The sequence below is a fragment of the Poecilia latipinna genome, unplaced genomic scaffold (assembly GCF_001443285.1).
Source record: "Poecilia latipinna isolate Pla-1442-1.1 unplaced genomic scaffold, P_latipinna-1.0 Scaffold25, whole genome shotgun sequence".
Taxonomy (NCBI): Eukaryota; Metazoa; Chordata; class Actinopteri; order Cyprinodontiformes; family Poeciliidae; genus Poecilia; species Poecilia latipinna.
In genome coordinates, this window is record NW_015112641.1 from 664344 (window position 1) to 676224 (window position 11881).

Sequence of the window (11881 nt, forward strand, 5' to 3'; positions counted from 1 at the left end):
CCGCCGAACCCCTGAGACCGACTCACCGAACCCCTGGGGTTTGATCGAACCCAGGTTAAGAACCACTGCTCTAGAGTTACTAGAAGGAAAATGTAGAATTACGAAAAAAAAAAAGCTTTGATAGAGTCATTAAAAGGGACTTATTATGCTAATTTTTGTACTTCCCTTTGTGACTCAGTTGCTTCTAAAAACAACCCAAGCACTTAAAAAAACCCACCCATCTTTTTATCAATAAGTTTGTATTTTTTGGTGTCATTGAAAATTAGCCATTTCAAAGACCTCCTGATTGTTGAATCACATTCACGTGGGCACTGTGTCGTTACCTAGCAACCATAGCCAAGCCCCGCCCCGTTACCTAGCAACCATAGCCAAGCCCAGCACCGTTGCCTAGCAACCATAGCCAAGCCCAGCACCGTTGCCTATCAACCCAAGCAGAATTCCATCAGTTAGTTTATAAATGTATGCGCTGTACAATAGCCGCTGGAAAAGACAGCAACAGACTGGTTGTGCTTTTCAAAGATATATGGTTGGATATCTTTGAAATGTTTCCTCTTACTGATCAAATGTCAACTTTTGAATTTGAAGAAAGTTGCAAAAAGTTTTCTAAAAAAAATGTTCTCACTAGATTTTCTGGCATTTAGTAAATACAGATCATTTTGGTATTTCTAACTAAACTAAAACAGGAGAAGTTTGGGTTAATTTAAATTCAGACATTGAGAAAAAAATTGTGCATCTGTCTTTTCATTCAGTGTATCTAGCTGTCTGGTTCCCAGCAGCAACATATGATAAACACATCTGTCAGCTCTACTGACATCTCTATCTTTACCAGCAGTGAGGCAAACTGAAGTATGTGTGTCTGACTATAAAATGATGTTCAAAACCTGATAAAAGCCGTTTTAAAACTTGCCAAGATGTCAACCTGCTGAGCTGAGCTCACCTTGCTCCGATCTTGCCAGAACAATTTTGCAATTTAGATGGAGCTGTCACACTCTGTCGAGGTTTAGTTTTGCAGCAGATGTAAAGAGAGAAAAAAAGGAGCAGGGATGCATTTTGCTCCATATGTAGGTGTTTAGGATGATTTGATCGTAACTTCAGGCCCGTCAGAAAGTGAGGATTTAAGGCAGGAGTTTGACAGCTGTGACAGATTCCACCTGATAAATGAGCTGTAGAAGAACCGTAAACCACTGGAGACATGGCATAGATTATCACTGGTAGTCAAATAAGTTCCAATAATACCACCAATAAAAACTTTTTATAGGGAACAACACACTGAGGCTGCTTGTTAAAGACACACAGCGTAACCCATTGGCAAATGGCTGATTTTTAGAAGCAGAAAACACTGAACAAGCCTCAGAAAACTTTCTGCTCTCAATACTGCTAGATTCAAAACCAGCAAGCTAAAGCTGCCAGGTTGTAGCTCAAACTAATACATTAACAGGATGCCTCGTCTTCATTAACGACCAAATGGTGAAGCATCACTTCTGCCAAGGAGGCAGGGTGTTAAATAGTCAAACATCGTATATAATGTCGGTGAAGTTTCTGCCCCTTGCCCAGCTGTGAAAGCTAAGCTAAACTCAGATACACTCCAGATGGGACAGAATCCAGTTTCAGCATTTAAGGGATTAGTGGATTATCATGTATTACCAAACACTCTTACCCTTATCAGGCTTTTTACTCGTTTATACCTAAATAATTACTGAAGCAAAACAGCTAGAAATATACTCAAGCATATAAGGAATCACTGAGAAATGCAAGCAGTCACTGCAAGCATGAATATTTTAATCATTTTAGAATATAATAAAATAGAATAGGATATAAAAAGCCTGTATTGTGTACTCTGTTTACATCAGGAAGGGAAAGCTCCTCAAGAAGATTTTTGCTGAGTTGGAACCACAAAGGGTGTGGAAGGAGGAGGACGCAGTGGTTTGGCGTCTGTAGATCTATATTAAGGAATAAAGAGAACTTACGGGACGTGAGTTTAAAAATGAAACGCATTGTGAATCTGGCAGTTGTTTCTGTAAGAGCCAAAGTTTACTTTTGAACAAAGATGTGTGCTTTGAGAGACAAAGGAAGGACTGGAAAATAGATTGGACATAAAAGCTGAGTCTGACACGGTGGATTTATGTTCATAGTGTGTACTTTAAGTGTTGAGCCGCAGAAAGATGAGAAACAGAAGACATGAACTTACAAAAATGCTAATTTAATACTATGTTATTTTAAATCATACAAAGAGGTTGTTAAAATGGCAAATTAAAATTTTTATTCTTTAGAGCTGTTTAATTTTTTTTTCACACCTTTTTAGTTTTCTTAGGACATTTTCTGCATTTTTTGTAATTTCCAGAAATCTTCTTGCCGTTTTCCATTTTTCTGAAGGAAAACATAAATGCTAAAAGGATTCATTTTAATCAAAACATATTCAGAAAACCTGAATTTTAGTGCTCTATTTTCAGGAGAATTTCGTGATCAGATCTATAAATGATCCAAACATAAAAATGTTCCAAACAAACAGATGTTGTTTCTAACCACAGCAAACCAACTAAGTGAAAAAAACACTCAATTTAGGTGTTACTAACATCTAGTTATAAAGAAAAAACTAAATAAATATTAAATACAAAATATTTTTAAAATAGCAGGAATAAGTTGTCACATCTGGTGATTGACAGAGTGGTTAGCTAATCTGGATCAGACACATTGCTCAAATCCTGTGTCAGATCTTTCAAATATTTCCTAAGGCTGTGTTTGTGGTAGACAGCTTAAATTTATGTGTCACTTCTGCTTTTGCCTAACCAGGATCTAATTTCCACTTGTACCACACACACTGCTCAATAAGTTTAGATATGACTAGACAGAAAATATATGTGAGCTGCCATTCTAAGACAAATCATAACTATCTGAAACCTTTGGGCCAAGTCCTGCATTTTGAAAGACAGTGTCACCAAACTACTGTTGTAATTAGCAAACAGAAATAATTTTGGTAATTCTAACAGACTTAAAACAAGAGAAGTTTGGTCTAATTTAATCGTAAAAAGAGCTGTGTGTGCTGGTTTCTATACGTTCATTGATGATTCAGTTACACTTGGCAGGAAATATTACGCCAACTAACAGGATGGATGATGAGCACAAAGTTATCCAGAACAAAACTGACATGTCTGCACTTTATTTTGTAACACTGAGTTCCACTTCACTACTAAACCGTGAATCATCTGAGGTCTACTGTATACGCTGAAATGTGCTTTACAAATAAACATGATCGATTTTGTTCCACTTTGTTCATCCAACATACACACCTTTAACAATCACCTGATTTCATATTCCAGCCAATAATCTGGTTTATTTGCATTCTGTGGATATTTTTGGAACAGTCATGTTAGATTACCAGACTTTAAACTTGATGTATTTCAGAAAATTAAAAGCCTAATCTCTGGCTTATTTGAACTTCCTCACGGTTTTATAATCAGTGATGGGACTTGATTAATTGCTGCATTTGTAAATAATTAACTGCAACTAATCACATTGCAACAGAAAGTACAATGACAAGATAAGCAATACTTTCAATTCAAAAGGCTTGTCTGCTTCTAAATTATTGAATAAATAGACATATTAGCTCAAATACAAAGACACTTATTGTTTTAGTCTGTTTTTAAGGTTATTTATTCATCAGATTAGTGCAAAGTGCTATCATACCCATCCAGCTTTCAAATGTTTCAGGAACTGCTGATAATTTAAGGAAACATCAGCTGCTGTTGGTGGAGCCTGGCTACAGATGCTTTTAATACCATATAGAAAACACTGATAGAGCTACTGGAACCAGCTGGTTTTTCCCTTCAATAACACAAACAAACAACCGGGCCTGAACCCAGCAGGACTGAGATGTGAGGTTTTTTTCCAAGAATCAGAAAGTGTGATTATTGGTAATTGGACGGTTCTTCAAATGGGTGTGTTTAAAAACATGATGTCAGGATGAGCAATTTATTTTTGGTTTGGATAGATAACTCCCACTTATCACCACCAAACACACACACACACACACACGCCCCCGAAGTTCATGCGCAATCAGCTTAAAAAAACTCAAGAGCTCGCTGCCAATGATCTGAAGGAAGCATTAACTCTACAAGTTGGAAATTTCTCTCCACTTTCTGTCTATCTCTGCCTTTTCTATGGCATGCTTTACTGCAGTTTTGTTTCTTTTAGATTTTCATAGTGGGCATTTCCACTGTTCAATATGCAGTCTTCAATGATAAATTGCACAAAATAACTAATGTGAAGAGTATACTTTTTTGTTTCTTTTTGTCGACTTGACAATTGTGTGTGTGTATTTTAATGTACAGCACTTTAAACTGCTTTGTTGCTGAAATGTGCTTTACAAATAAACATGATCGATTGATTTTGTTCCACTTTGTTCATCCAACATACACACCTTCAACAATCACCTGATTTCATATTCCAGCCAATAATCTGGTTTATTTGCATTCTGTGGAGGATATTTTTAGATCAGTCATGTTAGATTACTAGACTTTAAACTTGATGTATTTCAGAAAATTAAAAGCCTAAAATATGGAAAACATTAAAATCTATAACAAAGCTTTTTTAAATGCAAAACTGTATCACATATGCCTGTGTTTTTTTATGTTTGAAAATTAAACTATGAAGCGAATCAGATAGTAAGTCTTCATATTTCCAGTCTGAAATGAGTAATATATTTTCTAAACGATGTCAAAAAAAACGTTACTATAAAACTGTCCATCCATCCATCCATTTTCTGAACACCCTTGTCCCTCAGTGGGGTCGGGAGGGGTGCTGGTGCCTATCTCCAGCTAACGTTCCGGGCGAGAGGCGGGGTACACCCTGGACAGGTCGCCAGTCTGTCGCAGACTATAAAACTGCTTCCGTATAATTTCCATCTCAGCCAGAGGTAAAGTATTAATAGAGCTGTCTGTCCTCCAGAGGCCTGTGTTTGGCTGGGAAAAGCAGCAACACCAGTCCTCCAGAGGACGTCCTGCACCACTTATCCTGCATAACCTCATAATTGCTATGTTGCCGTGGTTTCCAAACAACCACATTATTTTATAATGTTGTTGTGTTTCAGTTAAAAGAATGCTATCTGTTCACTGAAACAGGGGAAATAGTGACAAGTTTGTTTGTTGGGAATCGTTGGGAGAAATCTGCACATAAAAATAGAAAAATCTATCAAGAAGGATGAAGGGGAAACAAAATATTCAGAGTCCTGACATGGAGCTAAGCATTAGGACATTTAGCCAAGCAACTTACTTTTATTTTTCAGAACTTCAAGCATCTTAGAATAAGACTAAACAGGAAAATGTCAAAAGTTATACTGAAATATTTTACAGTGATTGCATACTCTTTAAAACAGTTTGTAATCCATGACGCACTTTTGTGAAAACCAAAATAGTTGTATTCTTAGCTTTCCCTAAAATATTGTTAAAGTCTTCTCGTGATTCAGACACATGAACACATGAATTCCAGGTATATTGTATATACCTGGAATTTCAGAATCAAAAAGTTTTATAACCTTTTTTTCTGTGTTATTATTGGGAATAACCTTGAAATTATTTTATTTTCTCTTAAGTTCCACACTAAAACCATCATTAAAATCTGAAGCACGTTTTCTCGTTCATGTCTTCTTCTGGGGAAAAAAAAATACAATTGAACTTAAAAGAAAGCCATAAATTGATATCAGCCAAAAAAGATTGGTGCTTCTTTACCTTTAGAGATTCTCCATTAAGCTGCTTTGCGACTGACCAGTCATGACCATTTTAATCTGAAATCAACTGATTCTTACTGCTACACTAAAATACACAGAAGGCAAAAGCCCATATGGGGCTATTTTGATCAATACTTCTCCACGCCTGCTGCTACTCCCTGAGTTATGCTAATGACATCCCAGAGGCATTTCATCTTTTCATGGGCAACCTTCAGATCAATGCTCTTAAAAAAAATGCAGCGCAGTTAAGCTTTCGCTCAGAAACAAGAACGCAGGAATGAAATCAGGTGGAATAAGACATCAGCTTCCTGACACGTAACATGACCTGGTAATACATGCGTTACATCACGTCTATGGCCGTGTTACTTCTTTAACACAGAGCAGACAAGCCACAGAGGCAACCACTAGCTACAAATTACATGCTGCACTTTTCTGCACTTCCTCTATACAAAAGAGGACATCATTCACTGATTAAAGCAGGGTCAGACAAGGAGCAATAAACATCATCATCATAACCGTCTATTTTGGATAAAAATTGGAATAAACGTCATTTAATCCTTCTGTAAAGCGCAAAAAGAAGAAAAAAGGGAGAGCAGGTGGCTTTCTGGGTCAGGGCTTTAACATCTGTTTTATGAGGGATCAATATAATGCAAACTACTATTGATACTCAAACCGCTAGATTAGCAACAGTTGACGGAGATCTGCTCGTTGTGAGCAGGTGAAACACACCAGATACCTTTCTGTTTTCCTCCTTCATATCCAAGCAGACCAAACAGCTCAGGAGAGATCAAAAGACACAGTCAGTTAGCCGTGGATAACAAGCTTTTGGAAAACAACACGCTTCTCTCTTTCAGGTGGTTTTTAATCTTAGATGTGGGGTTTGAGTTACAGCTTCAGCATGCAGTTACCTGTGTGAGGAAAACAGAGATGCTCTCTGAATAATTCTGGGAGGACGGCAGAAGTCGCTGACAAAAAGGCCAGACCTCATTTAGGCTAATGGTTCGTATGCAGACATCCTAGATTAGCATGATTAACGATGGCTCCCAAGGCCGCTGGTGGAACAACTTGATTGAAAAGGTCCTCTTTCAATTAAAACATTCCTCAGATACCAAAGGCTCCTACGGCATGAGTGAGGTTGGATATTAACAACAGCGACCTTGAAAAAGACACTTAACACAATGTCATGTAGCCTTGTGGAGGAAAATAGATGTAGTCCATGTTTCTGCTCAGCACTTTTGCTTTTTTTGTGTAGATTTATCCCAACAATCACAACTAAATACCATGAATTGGTATAAGTGTAAATGAATAACTATGCAAAAACATAATATTATTTGACTGTTTACTGAATTATTAGTTCATACACCAAACGCAAATTTGCTAATGTTACTTCATATTCAGCACCACCCAGTTTTTAAACTTGATATATCAAATTTCCTCCACTTTTTAAAATTTGGTCATGTCACTTATATAAGTTTTTTCCTGTTCGTTATGTATTTTTTATTACTGATATGTTAAATGTTAATTCATACTTATTGACATAAACTGTGAAGTAATTAAAAAAATAAGCTCGTAAGTTTTTCTCCTCGTTCTGTGCATTTTTACACTCTGGCACAGGGGTGGGCATTTATCGCATCGTTAATCATTTATCGTGATGAATTTTTTTTATAAATTTTGATTTATCGTTGTCAGTAAATTCCAGTTGATGGTATTTTAAAGAAAATTAACTTTTTATATTGTTAGTTTTACCATTTTCTCTAGTTTGTTCAATGAGAGTCTCAATAAATATAAATACATTTGAAAATATGATTAAATCCAGCTATTGTGTGCAATTCAGTGATACAAATCACACTTCTTCATGTGACTGGTGTTATAAATGAGCAAGCTTCTCAAGAGCAGCAGTATATGTGTTTGTGGGGCTATGATGAAGTCACAGGCATACAGTTGTCTAAAAACTAAAGAATAAAAAGTTCTTATTGTTATTACAATCACAAAATATTGTGATAAAACTAAAGTCCATATCGCCCACCCCTAATTCAACTCACAGATATTGTGCTTCTTTGAAATCATTACAGGTTCAATTTCTGAGCAAAAACAAAATTCTTTAGGCTTCAACAAAATAAATAATTCAAAAGTAGCAACAATAAAAAAAAAAAAAAACTGCTTCCACTTGAATGAAAGCAGTGACGGGAAAGGCACGCCAGGAGCAGCTAATGGACACATTTGTCTTACGTTCTGTGTCCCATGGCGGGTAACTGTTCCAGTCAAATCACAATATGTTTCAAAGTAAACAATGACACACAGCAAAGAAAAACGAAAGCCTGCTGATGGGATAAAAGCTAAGTGGGTCAGAGAGTGTTGTCTGTGTGGCGGAGTGGGACAGAGTGGAGGAAACATAATAGGATCACTTTTCTGCAGGAAGTTCAGCCCATAGGGCGCAAACAATAGACCTGTCACACCTGGTTCTGTTACCTGAACATAATACATGTCTCTGAGATGCCTTGTATGATAAACTGCTTTGTATAATGTTGGTTTTGGTTTACTCAAGAGAGAAAGTAGAAAAAAAGTAAATGGTAATAATTTATAGTTAAAGGGAAAAACAAGGTCAATCAATAAACCATTTTGTTTTTCTCGACTCTCTGATTAAATACTGTTAATATACCAAAATATTATATATAAACAAAGAAGCGACCTTTTGGTCTAATAATGCAGCATGTACTTACGTAGATACACTTTTCGGTATTCAGTATAATTAATTGCACTTTTTGGTCAAATGATTTTATGTAATTTTCCTGTTTTATGTGAGAAAATCTGAATCAGTCATTACTGGGTTCAGTTGATCAAACCTCAAAGAAAACCAGAAACTGATACAGAGAAAAGCTTGATGTGCATCTGTAGTTGAAGGTTTTAGTTTAAAAGTTTGACTCTGCCACAGGCTGCTTCTCTTGTAAATGCATTTAGATAATTGATAGGATGTAGAGGTGGGCGGATCAATCCAAAATATCAATAATATCAATGCCAAGTCGGTGTCTGTATTGGATCAATACTGTGTTAAAATCAATACTTTAGTTTCCAATTTCCTCTTAAAATTATATTGTATTTTGTTTCACAGTTTTTCAATTCTACCTCAAAAAGATATTTTGTTTTGATTGGCTCTCAAACAATAATTTCTTGCACTCTGCTTATTTAAGATAAATGCACTCAGATCATGTTAATGATTAATGTAAACTTAATACAGTTTTAATTATTTTTGTTCAAATTTAGGACAGAATGTACACAGGAAAAAAGACACAAAAATACCTAAATGTCAGAAATTTTGATCATATATCAAATATCAATAAAAAGAATCGATATCTGAAATATGGGCCAGTATTACTTGGAATTGGATAGATGCTAAAATATCACACACTTCTGGTAAGATGTAATAAAACTTGTCAACTTAGTTATAGTTAAATGACTAAACTAACTATAGTCAATCAGTGTAAGGTATAAGCAAATCTTATTATTTCTGCTGCTTGTCTTTGAGCTTGAATCACCCTGTGTTACCGTCTGCCAGGAGATAAACCACTTGTGAAGAAAACATTACACTTGGTCCCGGCTCAGGAACTCACACGACTGAAGTAGGAAAACAATCAGGTTTGTCTTTTACAGATAAAGAGGATGAGTACTTCAGTTTATTTATACAGAGTAATGAGATGATGAGGCAAAAAGGCTCACTGAGCACAATTACACTGGTTTTTGTGACTTCTCACTGAGCAAACAGTTTATTGTGCAAAGTATGATAAGAAACTTAACATATAATGAGTTATCTCACTGGAGGTGATTGTTCACTTGTGACTCTCTGTAACTGATTCAGGCAGGGGTGACTCTACAAAGTTTGTGAGATGAGGGCAACTGATAATTTTGAGGGAGCACACCAAAAACCAAAACACAGAAAATCATTTCAGGAGTTTTACTCAGTTGTTACAGTGGACATTTAGGTCAACACATGAAAATTATTTTTCATCTTCAAGAAATCTATACGTTTACGCTTTCCATACCTCCAAAAATCTGGTGATTTCATCGACTACAACAGTTTTATATTCCCACAAATTCAAAGCCCCAACACCAAGAGGGGCCCCCTCCAAGAGCATCATTTGATTTGATTTTATAATGACAGACTGCATGTTTTGCACATTTTATACATCTCTTCCAAATTAAAAAAAAAAAAAAACACCAAAAGATATTAAACTTTCCAGCTTGTAAAAATCAATGTTTGTCTACAGATGGTACTTTCAAATAGTTAAATTAACATGCCACATCTAAATACCAATCTGCATTTCAACATGCAAATTCATTAGAGCATTTTTGCTTATTTGCTAGTCCCGTGATGTTAAAATCAATAGCCATATGACGCTAGTAGTAGTAATTCAACTCAAATCAAATTCAAATTCAAAAATATTTTATTGAACCCAAAGGGAAATTTAAATGTTATCTTACACACGTAGTGTAGTCTAGGAATGATAAAGCATATGGTGTTGACATGTTGGTATGGGGGGTCACAAATTAAAATCTGCTTAGGGCCCCAAAAAGGTTTGGGCCGCCCTGATCTTGCACGTTCAGCTTATTATTGGTGTAGATAGAAAAGGGAGAAGAAACGAAAATTTTCTTTAAAAAAAAAAGAAAGAAAAAACAAACGAAAAAACAAACAAACATGGCCCTCAAGTGCTACCAATGTGATGATTTTAGTCCTCAAGAAAGTTTAACCTAAAGGCAGCTGTTTAAGTTCCCGACTAGTCTCTAACGGTTACTCACCGTCTCTAAGGCGCTGTTGCCGGGCAGAGCGTTCTCGAACGGCGCGAGCCCACTTCTCTGCCTCCTCCAGGTTCGCGTGCGAGTCCTGGAGCGCCGCTAGCCGAAAGCACTGCTCCACGCGCTGCCGCGACGGAGAAGTCATCCAGCGGCGCTTCCTCAGTGGGTAAAAGTAGGCTGCAAAGTACGCCGACGGGTCCGCCTTGTCATCCTCCCGGTATGCCCGGCAGCCGACGCAGTCCCTCAGACTCAGCACCACTTTGTTCCGGCCGACAGGTGCCGACGCGATCCTCTGGACGACGAGGTCCTTCTCGGTCAGGTTTACAGCCCACCTACCTCTCCGGTTACTGTTCTGGGTAAATTCTCCGTACAACGTGGCTGGAGTGGAAACGGGTAGGAAGTCGGGTTCGGCTCTCTTCTCATCCATCCTGAGCGGATGTCAGAGAGTGAGACGCGGACGGGATCCGGACCGGGACACAGCTCCGGCTGCGCTGTCACATTACTGAAAATGATGCGGGCAGAGTGGAGACTGCGACTGACAGCCTCCCACTGCCCGGACCTTTGTCAAGAAACACGGAATAAAACCCTTCAGATCCTGTTAGATTTAAAAATAAAAGCCCCTTTAAACACGTATCTGCAAGAACCCAGAAATTCAAGATTGATATAAAACATAGTGCCCGAATTTGGTAGTAATTTGTTATAATAACATGAGTAGTTGAGTAGTTTTGAGAAAAGAATGTACTTTAAGAAGTTTTTTGAACCACACTGTAGTACGCTTTACGTTTACCTGAGTAATTTTATTTTGAAGTATCGCGATTGTGCCCACTGTGAGTTGCTTCACTGACTGAAGAATACGCTTGTTTTCGCAAAGACAACACCTGCCGTTTATGTTAAACTTTTATAAGTTTTATACTGTACGAAATTGATCTGGAAATTTTGTAATTACGTCAATCATATAAATTATTTTCATTCTTGCCTTTAACATTCCAAATTTGTATTATCCTGTTGATGATAGTTAGATAACATATTCAACAACCGATGTTTTCAGCAGTTATTCAGCCTTTTTACCAAATACTTTATTACTTTTACTTGAGTACTTTCTTGGATGCTATTTTTTACATTTACTTCAGTAAAAATATGTTGACATAGTGCTACTCTTCCTTTCAATTTTAGTACCCACCTCTGCAATTCCTGGTTAGTAAAATATATTAAATTACATTTGTGACTACAATGTGTTTTTAGTAAATATTTTACACAGTAGCAGGAAAATATATTTTGCCCATTCCTATTATTTTAACTGCAACTCACAATTCTGTGGCAGGTATTTAATTTTGGTTTTTACTTCTTTTCTCTTCATTTTTTCTAGGCGTC

The 11881-nt window shown here is 36.8% G+C and overlaps 1 protein-coding gene across 1 annotated transcript in view; it reads right to left on the reverse strand.

Annotated features, from left to right (window-relative positions):
• Positions 1 to 11245, reverse strand: part of LOC106950841 (sphingosine kinase 1) — a 47634-nt gene extending 36389 nt beyond the window's left edge. Inside the window, exon 1 of the mRNA XM_015037967.1 lies at positions 10514 to 11245. Within this exon, the coding sequence (XP_014893453.1) occupies positions 10514 to 10937 (424 nt within the window). The 5' untranslated portion in view covers positions 10938 to 11245. The remainder of the gene's footprint in view (positions 1 to 10513) is intronic.
• Between the last annotated feature and the right edge of the window lie 636 nt (positions 11246 to 11881).